The sequence below is a fragment of the Entelurus aequoreus genome, linkage group LG14 (assembly GCF_033978785.1).
Source record: "Entelurus aequoreus isolate RoL-2023_Sb linkage group LG14, RoL_Eaeq_v1.1, whole genome shotgun sequence".
In the NCBI taxonomy this organism is placed as follows: domain Eukaryota; kingdom Metazoa; phylum Chordata; class Actinopteri; order Syngnathiformes; family Syngnathidae; genus Entelurus; species Entelurus aequoreus.
In genome coordinates, this window is record NC_084744.1 from 8,064,045 (window position 1) to 8,086,250 (window position 22,206).

The 22,206-nt window shown below is 40.4% G+C and overlaps 1 protein-coding gene across 1 annotated transcript in view; it reads right to left on the reverse strand.

Moving 5' to 3' along the window:
- The window catches only part of septin10 (septin 10), a 40,677-nt gene that overhangs the window by 14,138 nt on the left and 4,333 nt on the right, over window positions 1-22,206 (reverse strand). Inside the window, exons 2-7 of the mRNA XM_062068848.1 lie at window positions 21,373-21,487; window positions 15,882-16,077; window positions 15,619-15,805; window positions 6,314-6,475; window positions 6,151-6,247; window positions 177-345 (exon numbers count right to left, since the gene is read on the reverse strand). Coding sequence (XP_061924832.1) covers window positions 177-345; window positions 6,151-6,247; window positions 6,314-6,475; window positions 15,619-15,805; window positions 15,882-16,077; window positions 21,373-21,487 — 926 coding nt within the window. The remainder of the gene's footprint in view (window positions 1-176; window positions 346-6,150; window positions 6,248-6,313; window positions 6,476-15,618; window positions 15,806-15,881; window positions 16,078-21,372; window positions 21,488-22,206) is intronic.

The window sequence follows — 22,206 nt, forward strand, 5'->3', positions numbered from 1 at the left end:
TACAAAAGTATTATCAAGTAATTATGTAAAGAATATTAACAATTGACTTCAGGACAACACAGCCGCCTTGATGACTAATAATCAGTATCGGTCGAGGTCTAATACAGACATACAGGATCAGTTACTGGGATCTCAGATTCAGCTGTGACGTGGCTGCTCGGGGGTAAAGAGGTCACCTGACGGGCTTGCACTCGGGGCCGGTGTCTTTGAAGCCCATCTCCTCCAGCTTGCAGCGTCTGTAGAGCTCGTAGTGGCGGGTGTGCGTCTGCTCCCTCAGGTCCTCCATGTTGACGCAGATCAGCATCTCCCTCAGCTTCACAAAGTCGCAGTGGCTCTCGTTCTCCACTAGGAGTCAAAGGGAAATAGTATCATGGCAGAGTCTGGGCAAATATTTCGACTCCGGGGCCACATTGAGAGAAGAAATGTGTCTGGGTGGGCCAAGGTGTATAGGTCCCTTTTTTTCTGGCACACTAATACCAAAAGTCACAATATCTGATAGAGTTCTAAAAACATTATGACAGACCACCGCCAAAAAACGGAATGGAATTTTACTGAATGGGACACTCAAAATGTACATTAAGATAAAGAAAGTGGGATTTACAATATTAACTATGAACAATAAAACACTGATTATTAACAACATATAAACATTGCTCCTCTTTTACTTCTATATCGCTCCTATTTTACACAACAAAAATGTAAAAAACAGCAAAATAGGAATGCAACGTGTAATAAACACCAACAATATGATATATTATCACTTTTATGCAGAAATTTCTTGTAAAAATTTGCTTCTGCATCTGTTCCTGACACATGCGTTTCAAGTTGGCTGCTCAGAAAAGAAACCCCGGCCACTCTGCTTTGTTCCTGGTCTGAGCTGCTGTGACGTAGATTACCGTAATAACTTTGTGGAGGGGGGCGTGGCCTGCGGGCCTGCCGCGGAACGAGGTGTGCAAGGACCGGCCTCGAAGACAGCGACAGGTTGAGTAGATGGCCCAGGTGGGCCTTGTTATCTAATCACCTGTCGCCTTTATTAGCAGCAGCCGGAACGAGACACGGGGTTGGAGTTGGGAGTTAGAGAGAGAGAGAGTCACACGCACAGAGAGCGCACGCATCAACACGCCTGGAAAAGACAGCTGAAAAGCAATCCAGACTGTTGAATGAAAATAAAAAGACAGTATTCAAACTGTTTACCGGGCTCACGAAGATCTATCGGACTCAGGAGAACCCTCGCAGCAGAGACCCGTTTACAAACTTGTATAACACCCAAAAGTGTAGATTTCAACCATTGAAATGATTTCTATAGTTCAAGACTTACGGTCATTTAAAAACAACACTGCACATCATAATGGCGGCCACAGTTTTGATGTTAAAGGTCTAAAAAAATGATGTAGAACGTCTGGCGGGCCGGATTGAAAATCTTTTGCCCAGGTCTGTATTATGGGATGGTGAGCACAGAGAGTGTGAGGCTGTGCTCTCTAAAGTCACAAAAACTCCTTACAGTTCAGTATATCTTCTCAAGAGACAATATAAAAATGACACTTAGATACCGTATTTTTCGGACTATAAGTCGCAGTTTCTGTCATAGTTTGGCCGGGGGTGCGACTCATACTCAGGAGTGACTTATGTGTGAAATTATTAACACATTACCGTAAAATATCAAATAATATTATTCATCTCATTCACGTAAGAGACTAGACATATAAGATTTCATGGGATTTAGCGATTAGGAGTGACAGATTGTTTGGTAAACGTATAGCATGTTCTATATGTTATAGTTATTTGAATGACTCTTACCATAATATGTTACGTTAACATACCAGGCACGTTCTCAGTTGGTTATTTATGCCTCGTATAACGTACACTTATTCAGCCTGTTGTTCACTATTCTTTATTTATTTTAAATTGCCTTTCAAATCTCTATTCTTGGTGTTGGCTTTTATCAAATAAATATATATATTTATATTTATATTTATCAAAAAAACATATATAAGTCGCGACTTATACTCCAGTGCGACTTATATATGTTTTTTTCCTTCTTTATTCTGCTTTTTCAGCAGGTGCGGCTTATACTCCGGTGCGACTTATACTCCGAAAAATACGGTATACTATATAGCCGAGGTTCTCATACTTTTTGCCAAGTAGCACCTCAGAAAACACTCGGCTCTCCAAGTACCACCATATTGACCAACATTAAAATACAATAGCATAGTAGACCTAAGCAGTCATTAAAAACAAGGCAGAGGTTTTATTTAACTATTTAATATTTTGGCCACTTTAACATGACACACAGTTTGAACAGTAACACGGTTTGAAAATGTAATGAAGTAATTATTTGGCGTACGACTAGATGAGCCGGTATTACAGATTGAGAATCCCTGCTTTAGAGTGGTCAGTGGACAGCTCCTGGTTTTTCAGTAATTGAACATGCAAAAATTGGGGGAAAAAAGCACCATTTAATGTTTGTTTTAGTGCTTAAAGAATTGAAAAATATTTAACAGAGTTGACATAAATACATACCCCATTCATCCAAATGAATCACTATGCCTGTTTGAGTCACTATGTTGTTTAGTCACTACAGTAATTACAACTTGTGTTCACATCCACAGGCACCACATGGGTTAGCCTACTCTATAAAGTATTTACAACCTTACTAGTGTTCACTTCACAGCCACACATGGTTCATCTAGTTATTGACATTATTTACAGTGATGTCTTATTGAGGAACCTGTGTGAAGTTGGCCCCCCTTATCATTTGTGCTACAAAAATGTTTTGTCCAACTATTATACCTTATATTAACGTTTTATTATCGTTTTATCTATAAAAAGGTGTGGGTTGGAGCTGCACCTTGTCAAAATCTCCCCAAACTTGTCCCAATCGTTTGTGCTACACATATGCTCCATAATATTTTGGTCAATTATAGTTTTTATGTTATTTTTCATAACCAACCCCATAACATAGAAACTATAATAGTAAAACCAAAAATGTTTGAAGCTACCCCTTTTATAATTCAAAACCAGCCCCCCCACCTTGTTAAAACTTCCCCAAACGTGTCTCAAATGTTTGTGCTGCAATTGTTTTGTCTAACTATCATAGTTTGTATGTCAACATTTTATCATTTTTATGTTAAAGTGTTATTATTCATGAACAGCCCCCCCCCCCCCAACTGTGTCACAATCTCCCCAAACTCGTCCCAATCGTTTGTGCTGCAAACATTGTTGTCCAACTATTATAGTTGTTGATGTTATGGTGCTGGTTCTAAATATTGTCACACTAGTAACATAAAAAGTATAATAGTTAAGACAAAAACATTTGGGACAAGTTTGGGGTGATTTTGACAAGGTTTGGAGTCTGGATGATATGACCAGTCAGAAAATGTATTTTAAAATAACTTAAAAACCTTAACAGCACAAACACACATTTTTACAGCACAAATGAAGCACAAAGGAATGACCGTAGGGCTGGGCGATATATTGAATATACTCGATATATCGCGGGTTTGTCTCTGTGCGATACAGAAACCATATCGTGATATTCGAGTATACGTTCTCACGCAGTTGCTTTTTAGCTGCGGGCATTACACTACAGGCTTTTCTCACTCTTTCTTGTCTCTCCTTCTCACACAGAGATAAAACAAGGGCACCATGTTACACACGTCACGTGTGCAACGTCATACGCCCTCGCAGAGCAGAGAGGTAGCGGCATGGGTAACGTTAGCTGTGATGCTAGCGGTGCGAGTGGTAATACGAGAGAAAGAAGGTGCGAATCTGGTAACAAATGAAGGAAGAATTAATTCCCAAGAAACACACCATCGTCTGGCGGTGGTTTGGCTTCAAGCGGGAAGATGTTGAACAGACATCAGTAATATGTCAAATATGCGGCAAAAGCGTTGCTACAAAAAGTAGCGTTACTGCTAATATGTAGCATCATTTGAAAAGTCACCCGCTAGAGAATGAGGAGTGCTTGAAACTCCGCATGTCAACATCTCCGACCGGTGCCACACCAACAAAATGCCTAAGCAACCGTTTCCACATCAACACCGTATGAAACAAATAGTCAACAACAGAAGGAGATAACGTCCGCAGGAACCTACCACATAGCGAAGGACATACACTACCGGTATTTGATTTCCTATTATGCAGCTAATTTTTATTTGACAGTTATTGAAATATATTGTGTAACATCATGCACAAAAGTGCACCTTTTTTGTTTTAAACTATTGTAGTGGCGTTCTGTACAAAAAGTGCACTTTAATTTAGTGTTGTTTTGATATGTCATCTTAGTGACATCATGCACAAAAGTGCACTAATAGCTTGTTTTAAAACAGACCTGGGCATTCTGCGGCCCGCGGGCCGCATCCGGCCCTTAGAGCGTCCCGCGTGAGGCCAATCATAAATTACAAAATCAATTTTAAAAAGTATCTATGTCGAGTGTGCAATACAACGGTGCTGCTTTTGTTTTGAAAAGCGTTATTTGTATTACTTCCGTGTGGACGTATGCGCGTGATTGTGAGTGAATGTGAACAGCTGCAATCACATATTACAAAATAAAGTTGAAAAAACATCTATGTCGTGCGCGCAATACAACTGTGCTGCTTTTATTTTGAAAAGTGTTATTTATGGGCGTATGTCCGTTTGAAACCTATGAGTGAATTGGTGCACAGCGACAAGTGATGCACGGTTTACACCCGAGACGCTAAAAAGAGAAAAGTTGATGACGAATGGCGTGTTTCCAACAAGACATGGACTGCCAAGCAACGTTCCCTCTAAGGTGCGCGCCTGCGCAATTGCGCACTGCTCAAGCGTCCTCTGCGCACAGCAAATATATGCCGCGCACCAAATCAAATCCCATCTGAATTCTAAACAAAATAAACACATTTATTCTGTGTAATTTTGCAATGCAACTTTGAGTGACAGTGACAACAAGCGGCCCTAACGGTGTTCGTCAACACCGTTCAATTGAACACCTTTCAATTATTGTAACGTCTATCGAGATGCTTCGAGGACAGGAATTATATCGATCACTTTATTGAGCAAAACTGTTTATATTCGGCCATAACCACACCAAAAACATGAGTAAAACACTTCTCTCTCGAAAAACTAGTCATTTTCTGCCGTACAAACCAGGCCAAAACCAACTTGTCATCTGTCACCAACACAACACTCACAACACATCACTAAACCACTGGTCACGTATGGCCACACAAAAAGTCGGACAACTCAAACACCACACAAATTTACACTATGACTCCTTAGTCATACGTGTGCTTATTTTACTGTCATTTATTATTAATGTTAATTTATTTATATTAATCATGGAATGCTGTTACTAGAGAAAGTTACAGGAATGCACACTTCATTCTATGCTTACATTTCATTGTGCAACATGAGGATGTTTAAGGGGAACTAAATGTGATCTCTGAAAAGGGTACAATTGATTTCCAAAGCAGTGCTTTTGGTATAAAGTTAAGTTAGGTTAAATGAAAGTATTATTATTATTATTATTAATTATTATTATTATTATTATTTATCTTACGGTATATATCAAAAATAATATTGAGCTAAATTTAATTGAAATATTGTCGATGTGGCCTTCCAGCAGTGCTCGGGTTGCTCATGCAGCCCCCGGTAAAAATTAATTGCCCACCCCTGTTGTAAAATGTGTCTGACAATCTTGCACTTTCTGTTTTGAAATGACATGAATGTTTGTGCCACTGCTTAATAACTGTTTAATAAATACAGTTTTGCTAAATTGACTTAGTTGTGATTTCCCTCTCTGCATGAAAGTTTAAAATGAGCATACATTAATGCAGTATGAAGAAGAATGTTTTAATGTAGACACACAGAATCATCATACTGCTGTGATTATATGCATCAAGTGTTCATTCAAGGCTAAGGCAAAATATCGAGATATATATCGTGTATCGTAACATGGCCTAAAAATATCGAGATATTAATAAAAGGCCATATTGCGCAGCCCTAAATGACTGTGTTCTTTTTTTTGCAATGATAACAGAGCCAACTTCACACAGGTTACTCAGGAAGCCGCCTTCAAAATAAAAGGCAGAGCGTCACCTCTGGTGTGAGATCCACCATGCAGTACAAGAAAAGTTGGTTGTGTTGCTAACTTACGGATGCCAAAAAACTCACCTTGGACCACCCCCCAGGGGTACTGGCGAGCCTTCACCATCTTGTTGCCGACGCAGACTTCTTCTGTGCAGCCCACAACAGCAAAGGGCAGGTGGCCCTACACGACACAACAAGAAGTGTATAGTAGAATGACAAAATGTGCAGACGATGTGCGCTCACTCACGTTCATGGCCGTGTTGACTTTGGCCACGGTCTCGTCGTCCAGGGGGAACTGGTAGATCTGGACGCCGTTGCTCACCAGCTCGCTCATGATTTTGATCTTGAACTTGTGCAGCTCGCTCTTGCTGATAGTGTCTGCTTTGGCGATGACAGGGATGATGTTCACCTACGCCAGAAGGAAACACCACAATTCATAAAATACTGGCTTTGACATTTTGACAACCACAAAACAAAATATGTCAATAGAGATCATTTTTTTAAATTAGACTAACATTTGAGCTAGGGCTGCACAATTAATCAACAACCAGGTTTTAATTAGTGTGAGAACCAAACAGCAAAAGACAGAGTTTTTTTTTTTGTTTTTTTTTTGTTCACCGTCACCAGCATTTGAGTGACAAGACATGTTGACCAATCAGAATCAAAAATGTTTAAGGAAACAGCGAGTTTGGATGTGCTGCAGCGGAGGCAGTCCGTACGCTAATAACAAACACTATCAATAAATCAATCAATGTTTATTTATATAGCCCTAAATCACAAGTGTCTCAAAGGGCTGCACAAGCCACAACGACATCCTCGGTTTAGAGCCCACATAAGGGCAAGGAAAAACTCACTACCCAATATGAATGACTGAGAAACCTTGGAGCGGACCGCCGATGTGGGTGATCCCCCCCCCTAGGGGAGACCGGATGCAATGGACGTCGAGTGGGTCTAGCATAATATTGTGAAAGTCCAGTCCATAGTGGATCTAACATAATAGTGAGAGTCCAGTCCATAGTGGATCTAACATAATAGTGAGAGTCCAGTCCATAGTGGGGCCAGCAGGAGACCATCCCGAGCGGAGACGGGTCTACTTGCATCCTGCAAAAAGTTTTGATGGTGACTAGACTTGGGCCGTAAGAGTCAATAACACAATTAATCGAACGATTAATTCAAAACCCAAAACCAGTGAAGTTGGCATGTTGTGTAATTCGTAAATAAAAACAGAATACAATGATATGCAAATACAAGATATTTAATGTTCGAACTGAGAAACGTTTTTTTGTTTTTTTTTTGCAAATAATCATTAACTTAGAATTTAATGGCAGCAACACATTGCAAAAAAGTTGTCACAGGGGCATTTTTACCACTGTGTTACATGGCCTTTCCTTTTAACAACACTCAGTAAACGTTTGGGAACTGAGGAGCTTTTCAGGTGTAATTCTTTCCCATTCTTGCTTGATGTACAGCTTAAGTTGTTCAACAGTCCGGGGGTCTCCCTTGTGCTATTTTAGGCTCCATATTGCGCCACACATTTTCATTGGGAGACAGGTCTGGACTACAGGCAGGCCAGTCTAGTACCCGCAGTCTTTTACTATTAAGCCACACTGTTGTAACACAGGGCTTGGCATTGGCTTGCTGAAATAAGCAGGGGCGTCCATGATAACGTTGCTTAGATGGCAACATATGTTGCTCCAGAGTCTGTATGTACCTTTCAGCATTAATGGTGCCTTCACAGATGTGTAAGTTACCCATGCCTTGGGCAGTAATACACCCCCATACCATCACAGATGCTGGCCTTCGTGCCTACAACAATCCGGATAGTTCTTTTCCACAACGTCCACAGTTTCCAAAAACAATTTGAAATGTGGACTCGTAAGACCACAGAACACTTTTCCACTTTTCATCAGTCCATCTTAGATTAGCTCGGGCACAGCGAAGCCAGCAGCGTTTCTGGGTGTTGTTGATAAATGGCTTTTGATTTGCATAGTAGAGTTTTAACTTGCACTTACAGATGTAGCGACAAACTGTAGTTAGTGACAGTGGTTTTCTGAAGTGTTCCTGAGCCCATGTGGTGATGTCCTTTACACACTGATGTCGCTTTTTGATGCAGTACCGCCTGAGGAAACCAAGGTCCGTAATATGATCGCCTACATGCAGTGATTTCTCCAGATTCTCTGAACCTTTTGATGATATTACAGACCGTAAATGGTGAAATCCCTAAATTCCTTGCAATAGCTCGTTGAGAAATGTTGTTCGTAACAATTTGTACACAAAGTGGTGACCCTTGCCCCATCCTTGTTTGTGAATGACTGAGCATTTCATGGAAGCTGCTTTTATACCCAATCATGGCACCCACCTGTTCCCAATAAGCCTGTTCACCTGTGGGATGTTCCAAATAAGTGTTTGATAAGCATTCCTCAACTTTCTCAGTCTTTTTTGCCACTTGTGCCAGCCTTTTTTAAACATGTTGCAGGCATCTAATTCCAAATGAGCTAATATTTGCAAAAAATAAAGTTTTCCAGTTGGAACACTAAATATATTGTCTTTGCAGTCTAGTCAATAGAATATAAGTTGAAAAGGATTTGCAAATCATTGTATTCTGTTTTTATTTACCATTTACACAACGCGCCAACTTCACTGCTTTTGGGTTTAGTACAAATGAAGTCGAAATAAATTTCTATGTACGTGTTTTCTTCATGTCTCGTTTAAAACAGGAAGAAAGAGGTCTCACTATGTGCATCGCTTTCAGCACCTGAGCAAATTTAATCGAATTAACTGAACACAGTGAGCCCTCTTTTCACTCATCCACAATCTTGGGCGGAGAGCAGGACTCGTGCTGGCTTACACACACAGGAAGCATGGACGTCGCTTTGCTAATCATGGATGTTCTTATACGTAAACCAACCAATCATCATTGATGTTTCCCGTATATTTTGTGGAGTTGCTTTGCTACGTAGCTTCGATTTTTAAGTTAATCATTTTTAATGGAAAACCATAGTTTTTACCACTGGATTAGACTTGGACAAACTTTATTGATCCACAAGGGAAATTGTTCCACATAGTAGCTCAGTTACAAAGGATGGAAAGGATAAGGATGGAAAGGATAATGCACACAAGTGCACAAAAAGAGGGCGAAAACAAAAGGTATAAAAGTAGACTAAAAATGAATCAAAGTAGCAATATAAAATATAAAATATGTAATGTTTACATATTATATATACAGTATATAATATATTGTGGGGGTGGGGGGGGGCCTGCGGACCTGCAGCGAAGCGGAGTGTGCCAGGACCGGCTTCGAGATCAGCGACAGGTGTGTAGATGGCCCACCTGGGCGTGCAGATGGCCCACCTGGGCGTGCTTATCTAATCACCTGTCGCTCTGTTAAAGGCAGCAGCCGGGAAGGAGAGTGGGAGTTGGAGCGAGAGCGAGACTGACACAAGAGACGATGACTGAAAAGCCACAATGGGCGCCAAATTGTGGAGGACTCTCTCCTCCGGGTTCCTCGGACCACCAATCACTGACATGACAGCCGTGTGCATGGTTCTGAACAATGATTTATTTTTCAATAGGATTTTCTTTTGGTGCTTTTCAGCCATCGTCTCTTGTGTCAGTCTCGCTCTCGCTCGCGCTCCAACTCCCCCTCTCCTACCCGGCTGCTGCCTTTAACAGAGCGACAGGTGATTACATAAGCACGCCCAGGTGGGCCATCTACGCACCTGTCGCTGATCTCGAAGCCGGTCCTGGCACACCCTGCTTCGCTGCAGGTCCGCAGGCCACGCCCCCCCACATACATACTTATATATTATATTTTTATATAATATATACAATATATAACAAATCCCAATTACCATGTACAATATTACAGTACATGTAACAGCTGCAGCAAAAAAAAAAAAAGGTCAGTATAAAATAGAGAGTAGATCCATTATCTATTATCAAAAACCATACTCATTACGGGAAAACCGTAGTTGTTGGCAGGTATGGCAAAGATTTTAACACACATTGTAGGTCGGAAAAACGAAGCAAAACAAAAAATTACTTTTTATATATTTACAGAGATTTAAAAAAAAGACGGATTTCCGACTATAGAAGGAAAAATCACATTCTTGCACTTTAATGCAATTGTATGTATAAAATATAAAAAGCCCTAATTTAAGCTGTGTTGAAAGCTTGGGTTTGTGCCATTTTCCTTCCTGCGTCATTCCCAGAAGTATGCAATCTTCAGCCAGTGAAGCTAACTTAGAGCAACATTTAAGTTTGTTGCTGCTCAACATTCCATCAAGGAGGCACAGCTAAGTGTCTTTAAGAATACTTAAACACATGAACCTAAACCATCGCTTGTCATCTTATTGTGGCCCCGCAGTGTCACAGCCACCCCAAATTCCTGTTTTGTTGTGTGTGTGTGTGTGTGTCTGAGTCATTTGGTGGCGCTGAAGAATGTTTTTTCTGCTGGGGCTTCTGGGTCAGACCACACGTAGAAAAAAAAACGCAGAGTGAAGGCAGCTTACAAAACAACACAATGAGATTTGTTCCAAAGGCTGGCAGAGAGCCCTTACCAACAAATGTCTCTTTTTGCGCCTGTCTGCCTCTCCATCTTTCCGTCTGTACAGTGACACAAAAGGACAACTCTGGTGTGTGCGTGGGCGAGGCGAATACGACATTCCGGCGCTTTTTGTGTGTGACTCTTTTTCACAGGCAAATCCTGGGTTACTGGCACTTGCCGGCCGTGACACACAGAGCCTGGGAAAGCTCTGGCCACCTCCAGACTGATGGTAGGAGCTACTGAACCAGTTGCACTGCAATCACCTTCCTGAGCGTGTTTAATCTGATCGAGGCTGACAGAGCAGCCGACTGTCTTCGGGACACAGGCTGCTTTGTCATGTTATAGTTACATGGACAGTCACAACATAGCGAACGACTGCCTGGAAAGCAAAACAATAACAAACGCGTGGATCGTCAATCGCCATTTGCTTGCCAGTGTGGGAGTATTTCGGTTGAAAACTTTGGAACAAGATGAGCCTAAGTGCTCGAATCCACCTGGCAGGCTGGCTCACTTCGCATTTGGTGAACAAGCTCAGTGCAAACGAAACAGCGCAAAATGGTGCGCGCTCACACAAAGTGCGGTGCGATACATCGCCAAAGACATGCTGACATTTAATACTGTTGAAAACTAGCATTTCCAAAAATGTCGCAAACGTTTGACAGACATTTGTCATGTTGACGTGTCATGTCGGTGTTTCTCACTCGGAATCTGCCCGACTTAAGTTTTTGTTGCATGTGATCTGTTAATACATCCGCTTATACTTTTGTTTAAGAAAGGTCCTGACATTATTGTCAGAATAATTGTATCCAAGTTATCACAAAACTTGGTGTGTCCATGAGTTCCCGGCGAGAGGACAAAAGCTGTCTTTGATCTTACCAATCAAAAGGCTTGTAAAACTCCAATGTGTACGATGGGAAGCGACATGAAGGTGTCGGTTTCTTTGATCTACTGTGATCCACAGGAAGATCTTGTCTTGACCCAAGATCTACAAAGCGGAGAGGAAGCAGGACCTGACGCAAGCTCCAGGCATCTTTTCTTTGAACTGTTTTGTGACCGAGGGCAACGGCTGTTTACGACCCCCCTCTCCCCTTAGAGACAGCTGTTGCCATGTAATCAGGGAAAGTCCAAATAAAAGAGGATGCGTGCAACCTTTCGTCAGAGCGTGGTGGAAGACTGGAAGTACAGCCCAGGTGTCTCTCCTCATTGAGCTACATTGAATTGTCTCTGTTTAATTCCTTGCTTCTTGTCTGTTGAATAGATGTCATCAGTGTTTGAACCTGACAATTATTGTCAGTTAAGTAAAAGTACAACTGTAACTGTCTACATGTTCGCAATTGAAGTGCAACTTTGTCAATACATTAATTAGCCATTTTATTTATTGTTTTGGTTGTGTATATTTGAGGGCTCCCCACCGCCTCCTTAACATATTTTATTGCTTTTGGTTGTGATTTCTATTCAAGTGCAAAATCTTCCTAACAAAGTATAGTTTATTGTTATTATTTGTTTGTTTTATTGAACTTGGAGATTTAAAGGTCTACATTCCAATGACAATGTTGAAATATAGAACAAAGCATTTGAAAGGATATACATGCATTATTAGTATGTATTATCATTACATCAATAGTTAATTTGCTCTCAAAAAAAAAAAATTACAATAATTTGTAGGTCAATGTATCACTCAGAAAGATATTCTGTTGGCGCTACCATCTGAGCCACGCCGTCCCGAAAGTTTGGAAGGGATACACTATCTTGCCAAAAGTATTTGGCCACTTGCCTTGACTCACATATGAAATTGAAGTGCCATCCCATTCCTAACCCATAGGGTTCAATATGATGTGGGTCCACCTTTTGCAGCTATTACAGCTTCAACTCTTCTGGGAAGGCTGTCCACAACGTTGCGGAGTGTGTTCATAGGAAATTTCCACCATTCTTCCAAAAGCGCATTGGTGAGGTCACACACTAGTGTTGGTGGAGAAGGCCTGGCTCTCAGTCTCCGTTCTAATTAATCCCAAAGGTGTTCTATCGGGTTCAGGTCAGGACTCTGTGCAGGCCAGTCAAGTTCATCCACACCAGACTCTGTCATCCATCTCTTTATGGACCTTGCTTTGTGCACTGGTGCACAGTCATGTAGGAAGAGGAAGGGGCCCGCTCCAAACTGTTCCCACAAGGTTGGTAGCATGGAATTGTACAAAATGTTTTGGTATCCCGGAGCATTCAAAGTTCCTTTCACTGGAACTAAGGGGCCGAGCCCAACTCCTGGAAAAACAACCCCACACCATAATTCCTCCTCCGCCAAATTTCACACTCTGCACAATGCAGTCCGAAATGTACCGTTCTCCTGGCAACCTCCAAACCCAGACTCATCCATCAGATTGCCAGATGAAAAAGCGTGATTCATCAGTCCAGAGAAGGCGTCTCCACTGCTCTAGAGTCCAGTGGTGACGTGCTTTACACCACTGCATCCCACGCTTTGCATTGGACTTGGTGTTGTATGCCTTAGATGCAGCTGCTCGGCCATGGAAACCCATTCCATGAAGCTCTCTGCGTACTGTACGTGGGCTAATTGGAAGGTCACATGAAGTCTGGAGCTCTGAAGCAACTGACTGTGCAGAAAGTCTTTGCACTATGCACTTCATCATGCGCTGACCCCTCTCTGTCAGTTTACCTGGCCTACCACTTGGTGGCTGAGTTGCTGTTGTTCCCAAACTCTTCACTTTTCTTATAATAAAGCAAACAGTTGACTTTGGAATATTTAGGAGCGAGGAAATTTCACGACTGGATTTGTTGCACAGGTGGTATCCTATGACAGTTCCACGCTGGAAATCACTGAGAGCGGCCCATTCTTTCACAAATGTTTGTAGAAACAGTCTCCATGCCTAAGTGCTTGATTTTATACACCTGTGGCCGGGCCAAGTGATTAAGACACCTGATTCTCATCATTTGCATGGGTGGCCAAATACTTTTGGCATTATAGTGTATGTTGGGGTTCTTTTAGGCCAGGGGTGTCCAAAGTGCGGCCAAGGGGCCATTTGCGGCCCGCAGCTAATTGTTTACCGGCCCGCCACACATTATGGAAATACTATTGTAAAAATAAAAAAGAACATTAAAAAAAGTGGAATGAGGTGAAATCCAATGAGAAAAAGTTGCAATGTTGACACAAAAGCTGCCATGCAGGCTGTTTTTTTTTTTCTTTTGTCTTTTTTCATTTTTCTTTTTTTGCCATTGCTCAAAAAAAAAAATAATGACAAAAAATCCATGTTATAATGAATTATTTTCAGGGCTCCAATTACTTCAAATATTTCACTTTAAAATGTTTTATGTGGTAAATATTGCATATATTGTGTAGTAGCCATATAAAAACATCAAAGTTTTCTTTGACAAAAGCGCATAAAACAAACAAAATAATAGTTCCAGCATAAAATGGACAGATATATCTGAAGTTGATCTCGTAACTTAAGTGTTGAAAGTAAAAGAAAAACCTAATAAAAATGTATCACTTTATGAGTGGGGCACCTTTTGGATCCCAAATATATTTAGTGATTTTTTTTATTTATCTTTTCACTGTGATTACTCAAAAATATGAAATAATTAAAATCAATGGTGTCCTGCATTATTGATCTTTTAGGGCTGTAATTACTAAATACTGCATATTTCAGTTTTACTATAAATAAATAAATACTAAGTTGTTTTTGACAGAAAAGCCATAAAACATTTTTTTTAATTTGTATTACTTTATATCAACTTAAAGTTGATATAGAGATTTACTGTAAGCGTTAAATAATTTTTAAAAAATAATAATCTGACTTATTTTTAACATTTTAATGACTGATACCCTTTATGGTCCCCGGGACCCCTAAAGGTAAAATAAATTTTAAAAAATGCATATATTTTGTTATGGTTTGAAAATGAAAAATATCAAAATGACCCCCACATTCTTTAATTTTTCCGTGTGCGGCCCTCACTGGAAAATGTTTGGACACCCCTGTTTTAAGCTATTACTATATACAGTGCAACCTCGATTTCAAACACCTCCTTTTGCAACCTTTTCGGTTGACAAATGTTTACATTGGGCCAAATATGCCTCTGTGTGCAAAACACTTCATTTATTTGTGAGGAGTACCCCATAGCGACAACTACAGACACATTTTAAAGCGCCGCCAAAAACAAGGCACTCTGGACAGATTCCTGGTGCAGCGGTGACCAAGTGAAGCCCAACTTGGTCCGAGTGAGACCAACACAAGAGGAATGTTGTATGCCCTTTTTGGTTAAAAAAGTAACCTTGTTTTTTGACAAAAACAAAATATACAATATTTTCCACCAAAAAAAAAGTAAGACTTATTTTTAACACTTTTATGATGCCCAATAATTTTAGTTGGATTTTTTTTTTTTTTACTGTCATTGCTCCAAAAATAATAATGAAATAAAATCAATGTTATGAATTATTGGCATATTTAAGGTCCCAATTCACATAAAATATTCCACTTGGGGAAAATTGTACATTGGTTTCAGGCTTAAATACATTAAGATTGAGGTTTTTAAAAATCTTACTTGTATTATTACATATGATTGTTATTATTATTACTATTCAGATCTCTGTCGATATAAAGTATTTTTTTTATGTTTTATGCCTTTTTTGGTTAAAAAATAAACCTTGTTTTTTGGCAAAAAATACAAAATATGATATATTTTCCACCAAAAAAATAAAGTATGACTTATTTTTAACACTTTTATGATGCCCAATATTTTTAGTCAGATTTTTTTTTTTTTTTTTTTTTTTTTTTAACTGTCATTGCTCCAAAAATAATAATGAAATAAAATCAACTTGGTCCGAGTGAGACCAACACAAGAGGAAGAGAGGAGCGAAAAACCCAGTAAATATAAGTAGTGGAAATAATCGATTATTCCCGAAAAGCCAGAGCGTGTAGTTGTTTTAGTTGGTTGTCTCTTCCTTGGTGGCTGTGAAATTCCAAATGAAAACAAGGTTTAAAGTAAAGAAGTGCTCCTACCTTGCTGTCTAGTTTCTTCATGGTGACCAGGTCCAGGGACTTGAGCGAGTGGCCCGAGGGAGAGATGAAGTACAAACAGGCGTGGACTCGCGAGTCGTGGTAGTTGAAAAGGGAGCGCTTGATTTTGAGCTCCTCCTGCAGGTAACTCTCAAACTGCCTGTCGATGTAGTCCACCACCGGCTGGTAGCTGCAAGACAAAGCAACAGGCTGGTGGGCGACCACATCCCTCATCCCACATCAATCTACCACCGTCAAGTGCTCACCTTTCCTGTTTGTTCATCTGGTCGCCAAATCCCACCGTGTTGACCACGGTGAGGCGTAGACTCACGTTACTTTCCTGCAGGTCGTAGGTTTGAGCGCGCAGCTTGACTTGAGGCTCAAAATGCGACGACTCAAAGCTTTCAAAGTTGGTGTTAAACAGAGTGTCCATCAGAGTGGACTTGCCAATCCCCGTCTCACCTGAAGCGGGAAAATAAGATCAAGGTTATGGCAGAGTGAGCATTTGGTGTTTTTTACTGTGGGGAGGCAAGTACACATTTCTTCATATACGTAGTCACGCATTTTATCAGTCAATGCCAGGACTAGCAGACGCCTGTTAGAGAAGACCTTTCTTGCTGCCAAACGAGCATTTAAATGTCATCAGATTAATGACAGTGTTGCTGTGGATTTATCTCAAATCATCACAATTACATAGTTTAACTTTTTAATTTATATTATTCATGTTTCATCTTGCATTATCAAATACTCATGAAATTTGAAATATATATATATATATATATATATATATATATATATATATATATATATATATATATAATTATATATACACATATATATAGTTGTGCTCAAAAGTTTACATACCCTGGGAGAATTTATGATTTGTTGGACATTCTTCAGAGAATATGAATGATAACACAAAAACCTTTCTTCCACTCATGCTTAATGGTTGTGTGAAGCTATTTATTGGCAAACAATTGTGTTCACTCTTTTTAAATCAAAACGACAAAAGAAAGTACCCAAATGACCCGGATCAAAAGTTGACATACCCCAGTGACTTTGATCTGATAACATGCACAAAAGTTGACACAAACAGGTTTGAATGAAGATGTCAAGATGGCTGCGCTTCAGAGCAGCGGCTTCGTGCGAGCGCTCCTGGAAGTGTAGACCGATTTGGCAAAAATACCCCTCAATTCAGTCAATTTCATGGCTGGCTCACAGCGTGTTCACTCCGTGATCACTTACGACCGACTTACGATTCTGGATGTGGAGAGATCGGGCCATTTTGGGCTGAAAGATGCGTGTACGGTGGACCTGCTCGCTAGCTTGGGAATTCTTCGCGAGCTACATCCAGCAGTGGCCTTTGAAGCAGCGGCGTCCACTACCAGCGGAGACCGTCAGCGAAAGAGACGTAAGCGATGCGCTCGGAAGCAGAAGCGGGGGTGTCGGGCGGGGCTAACAACAAAGCTAAATGCGTTGTTGTTAGCGGGGCTAACGAAAAAGCTAAATGCTAATCCACAAAGAAGCGCTAATAAGGAGTCTGTTAAGCTAGAACTAGCCAGCGCCAGGCTGGATAATCCCTGCACACATAGCAATTCTTCTAGAATAATATACAACTCACATAATGTTTTTTCTGCGTCAGAGGTGGACATGCATTTTACTGAGGTGGCAAACAATCTAAAAATTCCTGTCATATCAATTCCTAGATATGGTCGAAATTATTTAAAGTGCACTATGCATAATAAACGTAACATTATTAATATTGCTACTACGGATACTTTCAACAAAAACTCCTCAAAACAGCCCACTACCTATAATATGGGCTTTTTAAACATAAGGTCATTGTCTTCCAAAACGTTATTAGTTAATGAAGTCATCAGAGACAACAATCTTGATGTCGTTGGTCTAGCCGAGACCTGGCTCAAACCAGACGATTTTTTTGCGCTGGGTGAGGCGTCTCCTCCTGGCTATACGGGAACGCATATTGCCCGCCCCATTAAAAGGGGTGGGGGTGTTGCACTAATATACAACAAAAACTTTAGCCTTACCTCGGACCTAAATAATAAATATAACTCGTTTGAGGTGCTTACTGTGAGGTTTGTCACACCGCTGCCTCTGCACCTGGCTGTCATCTACCGCCCCCCAGGGCCCTATTCGGACTTTATCAATGAATTTTCAGAGTTCGTTGCTGATCTAGTGACGCACGCCGACAATATAATCATAATGGGAGACTTTAACATCCATATGAATACCCCATCGGACCCTCCATGCGTGGCGCTCCAGACTATAATTGATAGCTGTGGTCTTACACAAATAATAAATGAACCCACGCATCGCAACGGTAATACGATAGATCTAGTGCTTGTCAGGGGTGTCACCACCTCTAAAGTTACGATACTCCCGTACACTAAAGTAATGTCCGATCATTACCTTATAAAATTCGAAGTTCTGACTCATTGTCAACAAACTAATAATAATAATAATAACTACTATAGCAGCCGCAACATTAATACTGCCACAACGACGACTCTTACTGACCTACTGCCTTCAGTAATGGCACCTTTCCCAAATTATGTGGGCTCTATTGATAACCTCACTAACAACTTTGATGATGCCCTGCGCGACACCATTGATAGTGTAGCACCGCTAAAGCTAAAAAGGGCCCCTAAAAGGCGTACCCCATGGTTTACAGAAGAAACTAAAGCCCAGAAATTATCATGTAGAAAGCTGGAACGCAAATGGCGTGCGACTAAACTTGAGGTTTTCCATCAAGCATGGAGTGATAGTTTAATAACTTATAAACGCATGCTTACCTCAGCTAAAGCTAAATATTACTCAAATCTCATCCACCTCAACAAAAATGATCCTAAATTTTTGTTTAGTACAGTAGCATCGCTAACCCAACAAGGGACTCCTCCCAGTAGCTCCACCCACTCAGCAGATGACTTTATGAATTTCTTTAATAAGAAAATTGAAGTCATTAGAAAAGAGATTAAAGACAATGCATCTCAGCTACAACTGGGTTCTATTAACACAAATACGACGGTATATACGACGGACATTGCCCTCCAAAATAGTTTCTCTCTCTTTGATGAAATAACATTGGAGGAATTGTTAAAATGTGTAAATGGGACAAAACAAACAACATGTCTACTTGACCCAATTCCTGGGAAACTTATCAAGGAGCTTTTTGTTTTATTAGGTCCATCAGTGTTAAATATTATAAACTTATCACTTTCCTCTGGTACTGTTCCTCTAGCATTCAAAAAAGCGGTTATTCATCCTCTACTCAAAAGACCTAACCTCGATCCTGACCTCATGGTGAACTACCGGCCGGTGTCCCACCTACCGTTTATCTCGAAAATTCTCGAAAAAATTGTCGCACAGCAGCTAAATGAACACTTAGCGTCTAACAATCTCTGTGAACCTTTTCAATCCGGTTTCAGGGCAAATCACTCTACGGAGACAGCCCTCGCAAAAATGACTAATGATCTATTGCTAACGATGGATTCTGATGCGTCATCTATGTTGCTGCTTCTTGATCTTGGCGCCGCTTTCGATACTGTTGATCATAATATTTTATTAGAGCGTATCAAAACACGTATTGGTATGTCAGACTTAGCCTTGTCTTGGTTTAACTCTTATCTTACTGACAGGATGCAGTGTGTCTCCCATAACAATGTGACCTCGGACTATGTTAAGGTAACGTGCGGAGTTCCCCAGGGTTCGGTTCTTGGCCCTGCACTCTTTAGCATTTACATGCTGCCGCTAGGTGACATTATACGCAAATACGGTGTTAGCTTTCACTGTTATGCTGATGACACTCAACTCTACATGCCCCTAAAGCTGACCAACACGCCGGATTGTAGTCAGCTGGAGGCGTGTCTTAATGAAATTAAACAATGGATGTCCGCTAACTTTTTGCAACTCAACGCTAAGAAAACGGAAATGCTGATTATCGGTCCTGCTCAACACCGACATCTATTTAATAATACCACCTTAACATTTGACAACCAAACAATTAAACAAGGAGACTCTGTAAAGAATCTGGGTATTATCTTCGACCCAACTCTCTCGTTTGAGTCACACATTAAGAGTGTTACTAAAACGGCCTTCTTTCATCTCCGTAATATCGCTAAAATTCGTTCCATTTTGTCCACAAGCGATGCTGAGATCATTATTCATGCGTTCGTTACGTCTCGTCTCGATTACTGTAACGTTTTATTTTCGGGCCTCCCTATGTCTAGCATTAAAAGATTACAGATGGTACAAAATGCGGCTGCTAGACTTTTGACAAAAACAAGAAAGTTTGATCATATTACGCCTATACTGGCTCACTTGCACTGGCTTCCTGTGCACCTAAGATGCGACTTTAAGGTTTTACTACTTACGTATAAAATACTACACGGTCAAGCTCCTGCCTATCTTGCCGATTGTATTGTACCATATGTCCCGGCAAGAAATATGCGTTCAAAGAACTCCGGCTTATTAGTGATTCCCAGAGCCCAAAAAAAGTCTGCGGGCTATAGAGCGTTTTCTATTCGGGCTCCAATACTATGGAATGCCCTCCCGGTAAAAGTTAGAGATGCTACCTCAGTAGAAGCATTTAAGTCTCATCTTAAAACTCATTTGTATACTCTAGCCTTTAAATAGACTCCCTTTTTAGACCAGTTGATCTGCCGTTTCTTTTCTTTTCTTTTCTACTCTGCTCCGGGGTGGACCGCTAGCCTGTCCATCAGATGGGGACATCTCTACGCTGCTGACCCGTCTCTGCTCGGGATGGTTCCCGCTGGCCCCACCATGGACTGGACTTTCACTGATGTGTTGGACTTTCACAATATTATGTCAGACCCACTCGACACCGAGGATGTCGTTGTGGCTTGTACAGCCCTTTGAGACACTTGTGATTTAGGGCTATATAAATAAACATTGATTGATTGATTGAATGGCTAATCAAGGTTCCAATCCTCACCTGTGACATGTTTGTTTGTAATTAATGTGTGTGTCTAAAAGGTCAGTGAGTTTCTGGGCTTCTGACAGACCATTGCATCTTTCATCCAGTGCTGCACACATGTTTCTGGATTCTGAGTCATGGGGGAGGCAAAATAATTGTCAAAGGATCTGCGAGAAAGGGTAATTGAACTGCATAAAACAGGAAAGGGGTATAAAAAGATATCCAAGGAATTGAGAATGCCAATCAGCAGTGTTCAAACGCTGATTAAGAAGTGGGAAATGAGGGATTCAGGTCGACCAGCAAAGATTTCTGCCACAACTGCCAGGAAAATTGTTTGAGATGCAAAGAAAAGTCCACAAATAACTTCAGCTGAAATACAGGACTCTCTGGAAAATTGTGGTGTGGCTGTTTCAAGATGCACAATAAGGAGGCACTTGAAGAAAAATGGGCTGCATGGTCGAGTCGCCATAAGAAAGCCATCACTCCAACTTACTTTGTTCCAGAAGTTTTGAGGCTTGTCTCTGTGCTGTAATATTATATATATATATATATATATATATATATATATATATATATATATATATATATATATATATATATATATATATATATATATATATATATATATATACACAATACACACACAAACACGTACAAAGAGGTGCTGCTCAATAAATAACAAATATATAACAAATATTTATAGTATTTAACGTATATATATATATATATATATATATATATATATATATATATATATATATATATATATATATATATATATGTTTGTATGTATGACGCCATACCAATGCAGAGGATGTTGAAGCAGAACCCCTGACTGGTGGACTTGTTGACTAGCTGGTCTGGGAGGCTGTCGAAGCCCACGTGGCCTGCCAGGGAGAGAGGCCGGACTCCCGTGTCCTAAAGAACACAACACACACACAAAAGACATCACACCCACTTCATAACACAGTAGCACTTCTTTTCAAGTTATCAATCAAACAACAGCACACTTGTGAAATTTAAACAAAAAAGTGCATAATAAATCCTTTTGTTAACTGCAGGGGTGCCCAAACTTTTCCCACGGAGGGACACAGCCTGACAAATCCATAGATGCGGGGGCCAGTAAAAGAAATAGTTTGTTTTTTAAAGAACTAAAAAATGTAATGTCGGTGGAAATTTGGCGAGTGCTCAAGAGCCGGAGCCAAACTGAAAGGCTAACAGTTAGCATGCTGGCCAGATAGCATCAAATAACAGAAAAAATCTGTAAAATTAGCTAAAAAGGCTAGCGTGCTAACAGTACTAGGCTAATATATAGCGTGCTTACAGTTAAAATTAGGGAAATACCAAACTATATGACGCTGAAGTGTATACCTGCAAATATTGCAAACAAAGTTATGCGTCAAGTACTAAAATATACTACATTGACGTGTGTACCTGAAAAATGTGTTGAAATGCTAGCACGCTAACGTCGGCATGCATCAACGACTCAGTTGTATACCTACACCACTGTTTTTCAACCTTTTTTGAGCTGAGGCACATTTTTTGCGTTGGAAAAAATGCGGAGGCACACCACCAGCAGAAATCATTAAAAACGAAACTCAGTTGACAGTAAAAAGTTGTTGTCGCAATTGTTGGAT